Raw genomic sequence first — 18,168 nt, 5'->3', positions numbered from 1 at the left:
ATATATATATATATATATATATACACACACACACATACACGTATACAGGGTGATTTAAAAGTCTGAAAACAGCTAATTATTTCCAAAAATAATGGTCCTATATATGGTAAAATAATTTAGAAAAATATTGTAGCGTTTAAAACGATCTATTTACCGATCTTATCACTTTGATCTTAGATTGCCAAGGTCAAGACAAGGTCATTTTAAGTTTTTTAAATGCAACCCTCTATTTTTTATTGCATATTCTTGTAACTTACTTTGAGAGCTTTTCAAGACATTATAATTAAGTTACTTTTCATTAAGTACTTTTCGAGTTATTAGACGTGAAATAATTTCTTAATTTTACATAAACTATAATATCTCGTAAAATATCTCTCAAAATTTTTTGATAATTCGATTTTTTTATCTTACCTCAATACTTTTATGCATTATGTCTCGTAAAATATTCATTTTTCGATGATCTTACCTCAATGTTTTTATGTACAAAATAATGAGAGGAATCAGTTGGCGTAAAAGAAACATATAGCTTTTTTCTAAGAAAAAATATGTAATTTGCAATTAACAGTAACATATTTTTTTTTTAAAACATCTATGTGTTTTTTTTACAATTGATTCCTTTCATTATTTTATACATAAAAGTATTAAGATAAGATCATCGAAAAATGAATATTTTACGAGATATTTTTTACAGTTTATGTCTTAAGAAATTATGGTAATTATTTACATTAACGGACATCTCACCGATAAGCTTGGCTTTACATAGTTGTAGGGATGAGGTTGCTGATTAATTTTTCTCTTTGTTTTATTTGTCAGTTTCTTATATTTTTTGAGGTACTTAATGGAAAAAGTTTAGTGTGTGTGATTGAAACATAATTTTCTGACACCATATATATTTATTATACAAACTACATGCATCAGGTATTTGTTTACAATATATTCCGAGTATTTTTGTTATTTAGTTTGCTTTACATTTAACGATGGCCTTCGCTTGGTCTTGAAAAATACACGCGTGGACACAGTGGGTTTCGCTCCCTGTAGGGAGATTCGACTTCCAGAAGATATAACCTAACCCAAACTTATTTGGGTAATTATGCAGATATACGGAGCCACTTCCGATTTCAATCATTTTCACGTACGTTGTCAACAGTCTGAGTAATGATATAAAGATTTCAGCCCGCGCTCGTTGTTTATTAATAAATTATTAACCAAAAGAGTTTAATGAATAGAACACAATTTTACGTCATAGAATGGTTATATGACGTGATCCACACCAAATTTTAGTGAATTTTCTTAATTTTACATAACTGATAAACCGATTAGATGCTTTCTTTCGAATAATGGCTGCTATGTATCCTATGAATGAAAATATAAATGAATTATAAATTACAATAAATAAACATTTATGCTACTTCCTAAAATTATTATTCTTTATTTTAAATAAATTTAATACAATTAAAAAATATCACAAATGTATGTGTACACACACACACACACACGCGCGCGCGCGAGGTGCAAGGGGGGGCCTTCGGCCCCCCTCCCACAACCACCCCGCCGATAGGGGACGCATTGCGAAGAGTTGAATCACGATGGATATATGCTGTAAGTTATAAAGCGAGGTCCACCTTGCCTACCGGCGTGTGTGTGTGTGTGTGTATGTGTACACATACATTTGTGATAATTTTTAATTGTATTAAATTCTATATAAATTTAAATTGTATTAAATGTATTTAAAATTATTATTTTTTTATATAACAGCTAAAATAGTAGGTTTATGGAAGAAATGTATATAACCTTTTTTGTAGAGTTTTTCAGCGGCTTTATTTTTTGCTTAAAATTTTTTTTCTCAAATCAATATTTTCGGAGATAAAAAGCATTAAAATTGTGAAATTCTTTTGTTAATAACTTTTAAATAAACAATGAGCGCCGGCTAAAATCTTTATAACATTACTCAGAGTGTTAACCTTGACAACATATGTGAAAATTATTGAAATCGGAAGTGGCTCCGTACATCTGCACAATTATCCTTATTTGTGATTCAAAATTGGAATTAGGTTTGAGTTAGATAATATCTTCTGAAAATGGGGAGCCCCCCTCTGTAAGGGGAGCGGAACCTATTGTGTTCATGCATACAGGGTGTTCAAAAAGTCCCGGACCGGTTGAATATTTCATAAACTATGCACTTTAGAAAGAAATGTTTCAGACAAAAGTTGTATGGCTTGAAAGGGGACCATAAGATGGCGTCATCGGTTTGACCTTGAAAAGTCGTTTGAAGGTCACGTGAAAGTCACCTTCAATTTCTTAAATGGAACCCCCTATTTTTTGTTACTTATTCTTGTAGCTTATCTCGAGAGCTTTCCAAAACACTATAATAAAGTATTTCTTCATTGAGTACTTTTCGAGTTATGAGGCTTGAAATAATTTCTAATTTTACATAAACCATAAAATATCTAGTAAAATATTCATTTTTCGATTATCTTACCTTAATACTTTTATGTACAAAATAATGAGAGGAATCAATTGGTCTAAAGAAAATACATAGTTATTTTTAAGAAAAAATATGTAATTGTTAATTGCAAATTACATATTTTTTCTTCGAAACAACTATGTTTTTTCTTTACACCAATTGATTCCTCTCATTATTTTGTACATAAAAGTATTAAGGTAAGATAATCGAAAAATGAATATTTTACTAAATATTTTATGGTTTATGTAAAATTAAGAAATTATTTCAAGCCTCATAACTCGAAAAGTACTCAATGAAGAAATACTTTATTATAGTGTTTTGGAAAGCTCTCGAGATAAGCTACAAGAATAAGTAACAAAAAATAGGTGGTTCCATTTAAGGGGTCATACTCAGTCAGGAGGCCGAAAAATAGGTGATTTTTGGGAATTTTTTTTACAAAAAGTAGAAGAATAAAAAGATTTTGTTTCTTTTTATGTAAGAGAGTACACTTTTATGATACAACACAATTTTTTTAAATAAAAAATATTAATAAATAAAAAAAATATAGCTATTTTTATGAAGGTCCTTTTAAAAAATTGGTTTTGCTGTGACCACTGCTGCTCGGATCTGGATCATCTGAAATAAAAAATTCAAAAAGATTTCTTTAATATATTAAATTATCTAGTCTTTGAACGAAGGAAAATTCAAAATATTGATTTGGAACAAAATGGCGGACGTTCAAAGTTAAAGTGTCGATTTTCGCTGGAAATTTCGCTCGTTTTTCGTGAATAAAAAAAAAACTATACATCGTAATAAAAAACCCTTCGTTCAAAGACTAGTTTTATATATCTAAAATAAGCCTGTAAAGTGGGAAATAAATCGATGCAGTAGTTTTCGAGATATCTTGGTCACCGATTTCAAAAATGCGATTTCGAGAAAAACGCGTTTAAACTTTCGAGACTGGTTTACACTTAAATAAAATGTTAATTTTTTAACTTACATAGAGTCATCTATTCCAAGCCCATATAATATCTTCTCTGTAGAAGTTGAAGCCTCCAAAATATCTATTTGGTGCTGTCGACGAAGCATTCTACCTTCCCGAGTTGCCTGCTGCGCGCGGTGGTCGGCCGTATAAACGCGGACTGCATCTTTTGTTGTTACATATTGGTGGGCATTTGGGCCACTATGTATCCCCATGGTCTCAAACATTTGTAATAATGCCCCGGAACCTTCGTTAAACACGCAGGCAGAGATGTGTGCAGCAAGTTCAACAATTTTCAATCCACTTGGAATAATTTTTGGACTAATTTCCGCGTGCACTTGCTGTTTGAAATTTAATATCACCGCCACACTCTTTACATTTAACAAAATTTGAAATTGTAGCAAATACAGTAACGAAGTTCAAAATCCTGTATTCTATAAAATTATCTTGCGGCACAATAATATATTTTTGCATCTTTATTTTTTTCGCAGATGCACTAAAACTTTTTTTGTCACTCTCAACATTTTTCGGATTAAAACATTGTTTCCTTTTTTTTGCTCTTGATTTTCGAACATTTTCCGTCTGTCGTAATTCTCTGGAACCTTTTCCTTTAGAATCTCGATTCATAGTGACTTCGAAATCGAAAGATTGTTTTTGAAGCAAACGTTTTACTGTACAGCTCGACGTCAACACCTGACCGGCTCTGAATTTCGTTCACCTTGGACCCGAAAACTCTGTATTTACCACTATAAATGTACAGGATCTTTCACTAATACAAGTATTTACTAACACAAATACATATATTAACGGAATATAATACATGACCGTTAAAAAGGAGAGCCCTTTGTCCCACGTACAACTGCCGGTCTATATCTGTTCCTAACGGTCGAGCGGTGCGTACTTTAAACGCCTATAACTCCGTCAATTTTAATCGGATTAACTTAAAATTTTCAAGGAATATTCTCTGAATGTTGTACATAAAGAAAATGTAAAAATCCAAAAATCGATTTTTTGAAATTTCTGACTGAGTATGACCCCTTAAGAAATTGAAGGTGACCTTCACGTGACCTTCAAACGACTTTTCAAGGTCAAACCAATGACGCCATCTTATGGCCCCCTTCAAGCCATACAACTTTTGTCTGAAACATTTCTTTCTAAAGTGTATAGTTTATGAAATATTCAACCGGTCCGGGACTTTTTGAACACCCTGTATGTTTTGCAAGATGAAGCGAAGTTTTCTCTGCATTTAACCATGGCTTTCGCTTCATCTTGCAAAGTACATCTTGCGTGGATACCGTGAGTTTTGTCCTACCTACGGGGGAACTCCACTTCTGGAAGATATAATCTAATTCAAACTTATTTTTGATTTACAACTAAAATTTGGCTTGGGTTATATGTATTATATAACCAAAATTGTACTTTTACACAAAATGGAAACCGTTTTTTGAGGTGAAGATGCAGGGGAAGGGATGAAGCTTCTTTTAATATACAAACAGTCCATGTTGTTTGTGTATTAAATGTATATGGTGTCAGAAAGTTACGTTTTAATCTCACACACACACAAACACACACACACGCACACGCACACATACACTCAAAATCTTTTTTGTTAAATATTTCAAAAACTATAAGAGACCGCTAAATAAAATAAAGAGAAAAATTCATTAACCAGCAACTTCACCTCTACAACATATGTAAAGGTCAAACTCATCGGCGAGGTGTCGTTAATGTAAATAATTACCGAAATTATTTCGTCTTATAAAAAAATACTTAATAAAAAATAACTCAATTATAGCGTTTTAGAAAGCTCTCAAAGTAAGCTACAAGAATATGGGGTTTTAAAAAATTGAAGGTGACCTTGCCCTGACTTTGGCGACGTCATCCAAGATTAAATTGATGAGATCAATAAATAGATCGTTTTAAACAACTTTTTTCTAAAATATTTTCCCATAGGACTATTATTTTCGGAAATAATTGGTCGTTTCTACTTTTAAACCATCCTGTATATATGCTTCGGTGTGTGTGTATGTGTCACAAGAGAGTGCTTGCTTGTGTAGAAGTTCTAAATTTCAACATCTACATACAATGAAAATACTCCAGAATATTGTCACACACATATAATGTTCAAAACAAATTGTCTATAGTTAAGTTAACTGATGAATTCCTGTTGTTGGGAGATTGCATCGCGATGTAGCGTCTGCGTAAAATTTCCTGCAAATCATTGCATGGACTGTTTTCACGTTTTATCCGAATAGAATGTCCACCTGGAGATCTGTGAATCGATATAACATCATTTTATTTTATTCTATAAAATTTATTATAGCTCCTAGCTTCTAAGGTGTACTTAGTTCTAACATTAGAAACTAGAAATCGAATAAATTTTTTCCTAGCATTATGTGTTAAAATTAATTTCTCATATAACACTTCATATCTATAAATAATTCATATTCAATAGACATAAATTAGTTAAAAATTTATTATCAGTAAAAAAACAATTCAATCTATATATATCATAAGTTTTTAATGACTTTATGACATTCAATCAAATGTTTATAGAGCTATTTTTTAATTTAATTAAATGATTATTTAAACTGAAAGATACATAAATATATTTAATAAATTATAATATATCAATACAATTAATTTATTTCGAGTTTTTCGTAAAATGCAAGGAGAAAATTTACATATTTTCTTACTTTTTATATCGTAAAGTAATGCTGCATTAAAAAATCATAAGATATCACGCATTTAATAAATTACCTTGCAATTGATTTTAATTTTATATTATCGATATCTTTAAGTATATTATCTGTTGATTTCTGTGGATTCAGTGGAATTTTTTTGCGCTCCTCAATTTTATGATCTTGCAGACTAGCTCTTCTCGCGATATGTGGTGTTGTAGGTGGTGGAAGAGGAGGTGGAGGTGGTGGTGATATTGTCAAAGATTTTCCTTTGTCTGCTCCACTGGGTAAAGATGTGACAGATGCATCTATAAGAGATAGATCTCTAAATTTTTTGATTAATAAATCTTTTTGATTATTCTTTGAGTATAACAGAATATATATATATATATATATATTTTTTTTTTTCGTACGTACACTTAGACAGTTTATTATTTTTTACAATTGTTGAGATTTGTTCTCTAAGCTCTTGCAACTCTTGTTCCAACGCAAGTAATCTTACTTCAGATCCAAAACTAATTGGTTCTAGTAGATCTGGTCTACTACCGGAAAGCCTTAAATTGTAGAATGATAATAATATCGCATGTGATAATATTGCAATGAATATACATATGCATGCACGCACACTTATACTAGATCTTGATTAAATTCTGTCATGTCCATATAGTTTGTAGTTAATTTTGAATGAAAAGCGAAAAATAGGAATTTGAAGACTTCATTATTTGTTATATTTTTAAATTTTTATAAATATTTTTAAAAATATTTGTCAAATAAAAACTGTGAATTTCTTTGTTTCTTTTTTTATATTGTAATTTTATATTATTCAATCAATAGAAATGATGTTCTAAATTAAGTTCTAAAAGATTAATAAAAATCAACAATCTAATTATGTAGAATTGTGGTAAATAACCAACATTATTATAAATCTTTTAAAGAGAATTATTTGTCATAATTTATTATATAATTCATAATTAGCTAATTAGTAATTTATTATACATATAATTCATAGTTAACTAATATATAAGATGCGACCAAGCGTTGTATTCAGAGAATCAAATAATGTGTTCATAAGAAACTTTCTCTTAGAAAATCATTCTATTAAATGTATTCGCGAAAAACTTTTTCTTAGAATAATTCAAAGAATTTAAACTTCAATACATGATATTACTTTCATTCAACTTTGCACATACACATATTCTGTTGGATCCATTGAATATGGGATAAATAGTTTGAATCAAGACTTAAAATTTTAACATTTTACTTTTTCATGCTTCATAATTTATCTCAATGGAACAAATCAAAAAGTAATTATTTTGTGTTTACTCCCTTGATTACAAGAACTTATTTAAACGTTCTATAGAATTCAACAAAATCATTGAAACTTCTTATTTCATGAGTGAAACGGAATTACCAATACATAATACTGCGTAAACATTTCGATGGTATATATTTGCATGTATGTACACGCATCGGTAGGAATAGTGTCCCGGTATGTATGTGTGAACGGTCGATGTCATACGCACACACGCGAAGCGCGCACGTACGTGAGACAAGAATTTATTCTTCATTAAATTTTGTCTTTTTATATAATTTAATTATTATTTAATTTAATAGAATGAATGCCGACCTTTAGTGCACGCGGTTAAGTCGCATTTATTAAAGAAAGAAAAGAAAATATGCATATCAATACTAGAGCGCACGAGACACGTATAGAAACAGCGCCATGTCTTGCGCGATATATAACTGTCTCGCTCGCACTCTCTCGTTCGAGCGTCGAATGAGAGAGACGGCTATTGGACACCTTTAACTCGGTATCACGTCTTGTAATGCTTTCTCTCTCGTTCTTATGCTGTGCGCGAAAAACGCAACATCGGAACGCCCCCCTACTACTTTACCCCCACTTTCTCCTTCGCTACTCGGCCCACGTACAATAAGCGACAACGATTCTTTCCTAGGCGGGGCAAGGGGAGCGTAGAACTAACCAATCAGCCACTGCCGCGCTGCCGGCTGATTGGCCAGTTCTATGCTCCCCTTGCCCCGCCTAGAAAAGAATCGTTGTCGCTTACTGTACATGCGTGCTTCGCTTGTGTGAGTATGACGTCTGTGAGCATCAACACAAGCATACCGGGACACCATTTCTGCCGGTGCGCGTATATAAATATGTGATTAAGCTAATATAAGATTATATGTAATGTGCCAAATATTTTATATACAAAATACAACAATATTTCATTATACAGCGAAATTGATCGAAAAAATGAAGTCATACAATAAGATGTATTCTATAAAAATTTTACAATTTTGGAGACATTCGATATTAAATTTTTTTTTGTTCACGCGCTTATGAGATCCTGTGATAACTTTGAATATTTTAAATCCGAATATATAATTTTATCTTTCAGAAAGATAGTTGGTTTTGTGAAACAAATCCAATGAAAAAAAATATCCAGCCTAAAAAGCAAGTTATGACATTTTATAGAAGTTTTAAAAATGACGCAAATACACGAATACTTTTTTTTATATTGATAGATGGAAGTAGACACCAACCCAAACCTAAAAACCTATAAATTTAAATCTAAACCTATACTCAAATCCAAAATGTACCGCTGAAAACAACTGTCTTAGATTCAGACAATTGTTCCACATCTAAGATAGTTAGTCTCTAGATCGTTGTTTAACAATTCCTGATAATGTGACATGACAATCAAACATTTCTTCATTCTATAATTTTAATACCGACTTAATGATCTTCATTGACCGCGAAGATTAAGGATGTAACAATATAAATATTTATACATATAAATTATACATACTACATAAAAGAAATATGCTCTAATATATCTTTTAATCAAAATATAATGCTTCCTGAAAGAAAAAGATTCTCTTTTTTCTGTTAATTATGTTATGACAACAACAACAAAAACATATTTATATGGCATTACTGTATGCATATTATATAACTCTTTTATAAAATTTCATTTCTTTTATTCTATAATCTGTATAATACATCGTAGTCTTCATCGCTCTATGTATTGTAGCGTCTCTGAATTTAATCATAGTGTTCACGATATTGGAAACTGTGCTGAAACCGAGAATTATCTCCAGGATACTTTCAAGATTGTCAGATTTATCAATAACAAATAGTTCAGTCTAACCCGTATTATTATGTATAATTCCTACTTTGTGAATATTCATTGTGTTTATTAAAGTTTCACTATTTATAAAAACATCACTATTTATAAAACATTCACTATTTATAAAACATTATTTATATTTCACGAACGTAAGTGTGATAAGAAACGTGTGTAGACCGGTTGTGTTTCTGCGTTCGACTCGATCTTGATTGATCCACGGACATAATATTGTGTCTAGTTCGCTAAAGAGAGTCCTTTTGCATATTCCGATAATATACATCCACACATATCGATGCCTACGATAACGAATACGATTGACCAATCAGAATATCCTAGCAAGTCAATCAATTGGTAATGTGGAGTATCGAATCTTATCTAATTGTTAATTTTGAAAAATTTATAATTAGATCAAAAAACTTATAGAAATTCAGATTTTTGGGCCTCATTAATTATTTCAGGAAGTTCATTAAAGATTACGCGGTTAAAGCTAAACCTTTGAATAAAGCCGTTTTTTTAATTAAAATTTTTTTTACTTTTTTGTTTTCTATTAATTTTTAGTTTTCAATTTTTAAATAAATTTTTAATTTTTCAATGTTATTATTTTTGAAAATTAAAACAACTATTTTGTATAACAATGTTTTCAATTAAAATATTTCTATTTAACTTGTACAAGTTTTCTTCCTTCTATTTATCTTGTACAAATTTTTATCCTTAGTTGGCACAATATTTTATATCACTATTTTTGTAGACAATACGACAACTGGATACAATTAGCGTTTGAACTTGGCGCCCTTTTTTTTAAAAAGGTAAGTTTTTAGGGATTATATCACTTCTTTCTTAGTATAATTTGTTTAGAAATATTATATACAGGGTGATTCTAAATAACTTTATGTTTTTGCAAAAACATAATCTTGACCGAATTCTAAGACGATTTTTCCTTTGGCAAAATTTCGTCCAAAGCTTAGTTTTTGAATTATTAAAGGAAGTAGTTAACGTATGACGGGTCGAATACAAGAGGCAGGCAAGGGTGGCGCGATTCACCGTCAGACGCGGATGCTTACGCGGGGCGCCTGCTGCGATCAGCTGGTCGCTACACACATACAGACACACATGCGAACACATACATTCTCTCTCTGTCTGTCTGTCTGTCTGTCTGTCTGTCTCTCTCTCTCTCTCTCATTCGCTCACTCACCTGTAATTTTTTTTTTTTTTTTTTTTACGAGAGAGGGGAAAATGCATTTTATGCATACCCACCGGTCGATCCAGTGAGTTATGTGGGACGCGAGTACCAAGTCGAATTACCAACTCGGTACTCCCTACCCACTAAAAACCCCTCTCTTTTCACGAATTTCCTTTGACACACTGTCCCTCTGACTTCCCGAGATCTGTTTTCACATAACGTCAAAAAATAGTTATTATTACCTTGTTCGATGACTTTTGATGTATTGCTGTAATTGCTTGAAGGAGAAATGAATTTTCCGATAGATCGTACGTTCTCAAATTTAACGTAGATATCACGTTGCAAAAGACAAGAAATCCACACTAAATTATTAACTGAAAGTTTTTCTTCTTTCATGAACTGTATTCTTTTATAAACTTTAACGTAATCACATTTATTTACTCACTCGATGAGACGAGAAATTTACTAATGACTCTATCACTAATCACTATTAATCACTGTCGAATAATAACTGTTGGCGATTAAAAATCACTCGATGAAAGAAACACGCGCGGACACGTTACTACACGACGCGACAATGCGACGATAATTACTCGGCGACTGAAAGCAGTTTTTTGTCATGGTAGGTTGCGGTAGGTTAAGGTACTACTGACGCTATCGAACGCGATCATGTGTTCGATTGAAGAATGCGGTAAACATAATAAACATTTAACATATTAATATTATTATTATCATGAATGTGTGTGATAACCATACATCGTATGATATCTATTTAAAAATTAATTAGATTAAGTAAGTGTTTTTACAATATTTATTACTTTTACTATTATCTTAAATAAATATTTAATATTAATATTTTATATGATAATATAAGTAAGTCGCGACTCGCGTGTCGCGGATTCGTCGCGGGAGGCGCGGAGGGGGCATGGACCCCCCGCGAGGATCGTATAAATAAGATAAGGCGATCGATGCTGCAATCAATAACCCTTCGATCATTAGTAGCGTCAAGACAACATGGCAAGATACACAAATGAAGAATATTACGACATTCTAATGGCACTCGGTGAATGCCATGGGGAACATTACGTCGCTAAAAGACGATACGCCGAATTATATTCAAATCAGCCAAGACATCCAACGGCTGCTACCATACTTGGAGCAGCTCAAAGATAAACGGGCGTACGAAACGGGCAACGTTCTCCTGAACAAACATGACGTTGGACGAAATCGTAACGCAAGAAATTTGCGGAATACGGAAACAGTTATTCGGGCTCTCGAGCAGGAACCTGAAACAAGTATTCGGAGTATTGCTCGAGAGCATAACTTTTCGTATTCGACAATACAGAGGATATTGCGAGAAGAAAAATTGCACGCATTTCATACCCGCGTGCAACACTTACGACCAGAAGATTATCCTCTGAGAAGTCTTTTGCAAAAATTTTCTGAGAAGCGTGGATAGAGATCCCAGATTCCCTTCTCGTATAATATTTAGCGATGAATCGCTATTTACACGAGGAGGATTATTTAATTTGCATAACATGCATTTGTGGAGCGATGAAAATCCCAGAGTTACACGAGTCAGGAATTTCCAGACTCGTTGGAAGCTCAATATCTGGGCTGGAATCATGGGAGTTGAAATACTAGGCCCAGTTGTTCTCCCGGATATTTTAACCAGCGCAACATACATAGACTTATTAAAAAATAATCTACCAGATTTCCTAGAAGAAGTACCATTATTGGAAAGAAACAAAATTATATTTCAACAAAACGGTGCTGGACCTCACAATGCCAGAATTGTGACGAATTTTTTAAACAACGAGTTTCCTGGACACTGGATGGGCCGATATGGTTCGATACGTTGGTCTGCAAGATCTCCGGATCTCATTCCATTGGATTTTTTCTTTGGGGATATTGCAAAGAAAAAATTTATAAAACGCTCCCTGAAGACATTGAAGATTTAGAAACAAGATTACGATATGCCATATGGTCTATCGAAAAAGACGTAATGAAGAATGTCCAAGAAAATTTATTGAAACGCATGAGAGCTTGCGTTAGGATGGATGGTCATTTCGAGCACCTACTATAATTTCTAAATTAATCGGCCCTTTTTAGGGCGATCGGAAACAATCCGCTCTTTTCAGAGCGACCAATATTTTTGAACATTTGGAACATTTTCTTTCGTTTTTAAAACCATAAGAAAAAACCAAGAGAGATTGAAACGTCAGAATTTAATGATATTTTTTCATATTATTTTCATATGATTATCGATTTTCAATCAGATAATAGTTTAATAAATATTTAATAATAATAAATAAATATATTTAATATTAATAATAATATTTAATAATAATAAATAAATATTTAATATTAATAATAATATTTAATAATAATAAATAAATATTTAATATTAATTAATATTATTTAATAATATGTTACTTAATATTATTTAATAATAATAAATAAATATTTAATATTAATAATAATATTTAAGAATATGTAATAATAATATTTAGTATTAATAATAAATAATATTTAACATTAATAGTGAAAGTATTAAACATTTAATTATTCTAATTAATTTTAAAACAAATATACGATGTATAAATATCATATGATAAATGAAATAATATTATACGCTAAATTGTCGCGTCTTCAATCAAACACATGTTCACGTTCGACAGCGCTGTTACCTTAACTTACCGTAACCTACCATAACCAAAAACTGTTTGCTGTCACCGGGTAAATATCGTCGCGTTGTCGCGTCGTCGCGTCGTGTAATAACGTATATGCACGTGTCTTTCTTTAATCGAGTGATTTTTAATCGCCAACAGTTATTATTCGACAGTGATTAATAGTGATTAGTGATAGAGTCATTAGTAAATTTCTCGTCTCATCGAGTGAGTAAATAAATGTGATTACGTTAAAGTTTATAAAAGAATACAGTTCATGAAAGAAGAAAAACTTTCAGTTAATAATTTAGTGTGGATTTCTTGTCTTTTGCAACGTGATATCTACGTTAAATTTGAGAACGTACGATCTATCGGAAAATTCATTTCTCCTTCAAGCAATTACAGCAATACATCAAAAGTCATCGAACAAGGTAATAATAACTATTTTTTGACGTTATGTGAAAACAGATCTCGAGAAGTCAGAGGGACAGTGTGTCAAAGGAAATTCGTGAAAAGAGAGGGGTTTTTAGTGGGTAGGGAGTACCGAGTTGGTAATTCGACTTGGTACTCGAGTCCCACATAACTCACCGGACCGACCGGTGAGTATGCATAAAATGCATTTTCCCCTCGTAAAAAAAAAAAAAAAAAACCACGGGTAAGTGAGCGAATGAGAGAGAGAGAGAGAGAGAGAGAGTGAGAGAGAATGTATGTATTCGCATGTATGTCCGTGCATAGTATAGCGACCAGCTGATCGCCGAAGGCGCCCCGCGTGAGCGCCCGCGTCTGACGGTGAATCACGCCACCCTTGCCTGCCTCTTGTATTCGACCCGTCATACGTTAACTACTTCCTTTAATAATTCAAAAACTATGCTTTGCACGAAATTTTGCCAAAGGAAAAATCGTCTTAGAATTCGGTCAAGATTATGTTTTTGCAAAAACATAAAGTTATTCAGAATCACCCTGTATATGTATGTATGTATGTATGTATGTATGTATGTATGTGTATGTATATGTATTATATAATAAATTATTGTTAAAATAAATTAAGTAATATATTATTTCAAAATAGCTATTGAAATAAGTGATACTAAAATTAGTTTAATATGTTTCTAATATAAATGGCTTGCTTTCTTTCTACACAGGAATCTGTAAAAGTAAATTCTAACTTATAAAGTTATCATTTAATGACATTAAAATTTTCATTACACAAATTTTAATGTCACTTTTAAAAATCATTTAATAATAATGATTATTTGAAGTAGCGTTAATTGAGAACACCAAAGAAGCACGAAGTCTCTGTTGAAATGCTTAGTTTGACAGTATGAAGAACAGAGAACGATTGATTATTCTTTATATACTATCTTTATTTTTCACATTGTTAACAATAGTTATATTGAAAAAAATCCACTTTGGAAAGCTTGCTAAAAATATCTCACCAAAGACTTTGCGTTTTCTTAGGTCCATATTCTGAATCCTCTTTTATTGGTAAAAGTACCTCTAAAATTGACTTGTAATCAATCAGAAGGCTTGTAAGTCTTTTAGAGGCACTTTTATCGATAAAAGAAAATTCACAGAATAATGTTTTGAATGCTTAAACTGGATGTTTTATCGACATCATAAACATGAACTCCTAAAGATATCTAGTTTAAGATATCTTTTTGATATTTATTATAAGATATCTCAAAAGTTATCTTTTTGATGATTTTCAGAAGAAGTCCTTTTGTTCTCTGGATATGACGCATAAGAGCTCTTTCTGATCTCATTATGTTGTCTTTCTAAAGAAATTTTTGGATATCTATATCTTAAATGAGAGAACATTAAGAGTTCTTTCTGTTATCATCTTGCTGTGTGGGATATATGTATATATATATATATACAGGGTATACCAAAAGTCTGGAAACGGTCGAATATTTCATAAACTATGCATTTTAGAAAGAAATGTTTCAGACAAAAGTTGTATAGCTTGGGGGAGAAGAATCAATTGGTGTAAAGAAAAAACATAGTTGTTTTTAGGAAAAAATACGTAATTGTTAATTGCAAATTACATATTTTTTCTCCATAATTATCGAGGTGCGTTTTTTAAAATGAGACACCCTGTGTATATATATATATATATAGTTTTTTAAATTTTGATCGATAAGGAATATGAAAACTTGAAAATACACAGAGTGTCCCATTTTAAAAAACGCACCTGGATAATTCTTCAACGAAGCATTTTCAGCAAAAATGTTTCAGACAAAAGTTGTATGGTTTCAAGGGGGACATAAGATGGTGTCATTAATTTGACCTTGAATAGTTACTTGAAGGTCACGTGAAGGTCACCTTCAATTTTTTAAATGGAACCGCCTACTTTTTATTGCATATTCTTGCAGCTCATCTCAAGAGCTTTTCAAAACACTATAATGAAGTTATATATTATATATATATATACAGGGTGTCTGATTCGTGAGGGACCAAACGAAAAGTGATGATAGATTGGGTCAAACTAAGAAGAAAAGTCCTTTACCATTTTGCAAAATTCGCAATAATTATTAAGTAATAAGCAAAAATGTCACATGAAGGTTTAATTTTTTAAATGGAACCTCCTATTTTTTATTATGTATTCTTATAGCTTATCTCTTTCCAAAACACTATAATAAAGTATTTCTTCATTGAGTACTTTTCGAGTTATGAGGCTTGAAATAATTTCTTAATTTTATATAAACCATAAAATATCTAGTAAAATATTCATTTTTCGATTATCTTACCTTAACACTTTTTATATGCAAAATAATGAGAGGAATCAATTGGTGTAAAAAAAAACATAGTTGTTTTTAAGAAAAAATATGTAATTGTTAATTGCAAATTACATATTTTTTTAACAACTATGTTTTTTCTTTACACCAATTGATTCCTCTCATTGTTTTGTATATAAAAGTATGAAGGTAAGATAATCGAAAAATGAATATTTTACTAGATATTTTATGGTTTATGTAAAATTAAGAAATTATTTCAAGCCTCATAACCCGAAAAGTACTCGATGAAGAAATACTTCATTATAGTGTTTTGGAAAGCTCTCGAGATAAGCTATAAGAATACCTATTAAAAAATAGGGGGTTCCATTTAAAAAATTAAAGGTAACCTTCATGTGACATTTTTGCTTATTACTTAATAATTATTGCGAATTTTGCAAAATGGTAGAGGACTTTTCTTCTTAGTTTGACCCAATCTATCATCACTTTTCGTTTGGTCCCTCACGAATCGGACACCCTGTATATATAGAATATATATATATATATATATACAGGGTGGCCCATTTTAATCCATCCAGTCGAATATCTCGAAAACCAAGCCCGGAAGAGAAAAATGTCTCAGACAAAAGTTATTTGGTTTCGAGGGGGCCATAAAATGGTACCATTGGTTTGACCTTGAAGAGTCATTTGAAGGTCACGTGAAGGTCACTTCAATTCTTTTAAATGGAACACTCTATATATTTTTGCACATTCTTGTAGCTTATCTCGAGAGCTTTCCAAAACACTATAATTAAGTACCTTTTCGTTAAGTACTTTTTAAGTTATGAGGCTTGAAATAACTTCTTAATTTTACATAAACCGTAAAATATCTAATAAAATATTCATTTTTCGAATATCTTACCTTAATACTTTTATGTACAAAATAATGAGAGGAATCAATTGGTGTAAAGAAAAAACATAGTTGTTTTTAAGAGAAAATATGGAATTGTTAATTGCAAATTACATATTTTTTCTTCAAAACAACTATGTGTTTTCTTTACACCAATTGATTCCTCTCATTATGTTGTACGTAAAAGTATTAAGGTAAGATAATCGAAAAATGAATATTTTACAAGATATTTTACGGTTTATGTAAAATTAAGAAATTATTTCAAGCCTCATAACTCAAAAAGTACTTAATGAAAAGGTACTTAATTATAGTGTTTTGGAAAGCTCTCGAGGTCAGCTACAAGAACATGTAATAAAAAATAGGGGGTGCCATTTAAAAAAATTGAAGTGACCTTCACGTGACCTTCAAATGACTCTTCAAGGTCAAACCAATGGTACCATCTTATGGCACCCTCGAAACCAAACAACTTTTGTCTGAAACATTTTTCTCTCCCGGGCTTGGTTTTCGAGATATTCGACTAGATGGATTAAAATGGGCCACCCTGTATATATATATATATTTATAGATAGATAGATAGATATACAGGGTGAGTTTTATTTCGTGTGTCAATCTTTTTATCATGCGGGAGATTATCGACTGCATAATAAATTGATCGATACATAAATATCAATTTTTTTGATCGAGCGTATCGAAGGTTTGAATATAATGTGTACAATAATAATAATAATAATAATAAATACGTAGCTTTAATAATAATAATAATAATAAATCCATACTACATAAGTTCAGCTTTCAATTTGCTTTAATTTTACACATTATATTCGAGCCTTTGATACGGTCGATCCAAATAATTGACATTTATGTACCGATCAATTTATTATGCAGTCGATAATCTCCCGCATGATAAAAAGATTGACACACGAAATAAAATTCATCCTGTATACAGGGTGTAACTGAAAAAGCGCCCACGGAGCAAATAGCGTTATATCTGATTAAAAATCGAGTCCAAATGTCCTGAACCATTTTTTTCTTTAATAGAGCGATAATTATTGAGTAAAGTTGCGCCAATAAGCACCAACCTTTAGCCTTCTTCTCGAAATTTTCTTTAAGGAAACGCTTTTAACGGAAGAAATATGATTTTTAATGCAAAATAAAGTTTTTCGCATTATTACGACACATAAGAATATTGTACGATAGCGGCATGACAAAGCGCCGTAGCGCCGTAGCGGCGAAGCGCTCACGCACATTACCAGGCGCGCGGCTCACTGAAGTGCGCCCGTGGGCACTTTTTCAGTTACACCCTGTATATATACAGGATTCGGCCGAATAACATGTACAAGCGGGCACAGGGCGATTCCTTATGAAAAAAATAAGAAAAAAATAGAATAAACTTTTTCCATTTAAGGCTTCGTTTTCGAGAAATTTGAGTTTAAATATCCGTCCCGTTTAAATTCAATT

At 31.5% G+C, this 18,168-nt stretch overlaps 1 protein-coding gene and 1 pseudogene across 3 annotated transcripts in view; both read right to left on the bottom strand.

Annotated features, from left to right (window-relative positions):
• Positions 1-2,709: 2,709 nt before the first annotated feature.
• LOC145961982 (uncharacterized) overlaps positions 2,710-18,168 on the bottom strand; it is a 357,225-nt pseudogene continuing 341,766 nt past the window's right edge.
• Positions 5,530-18,168, bottom strand: part of LOC145961983 (mitochondrial fission regulator 2) — a 75,767-nt gene continuing 63,128 nt past the window's right edge. For all 3 annotated transcript variants that reach the window (XM_083082678.1, XM_083082679.1, XM_083082677.1), the window contains exons 3-5: positions 6,524-6,660; positions 6,186-6,414; positions 5,530-5,697 (exon numbers count right to left, since the gene is read on the bottom strand). In XM_083082678.1, coding sequence (XP_082938804.1) covers positions 5,550-5,697; positions 6,186-6,414; positions 6,524-6,660 — 514 coding nt within the window. In that variant the 3' untranslated portion in view covers positions 5,530-5,549. The remainder of the gene's footprint in view (positions 5,698-6,185; positions 6,415-6,523; positions 6,661-18,168) is intronic.

Source organism: Camponotus vicinus, unplaced genomic scaffold, assembly GCF_025532165.1.
Source record: "Camponotus vicinus isolate PSW18456_S1 unplaced genomic scaffold, iyCamVici1.0 SCAF_11, whole genome shotgun sequence".
NCBI lineage: Eukaryota > Metazoa > Arthropoda > Insecta > Hymenoptera > Formicidae > Camponotus > Camponotus vicinus.
Note: the sequence above shows the minus strand (reverse complement) of the source record. Positions and strands in the feature narration are given on the sequence as shown.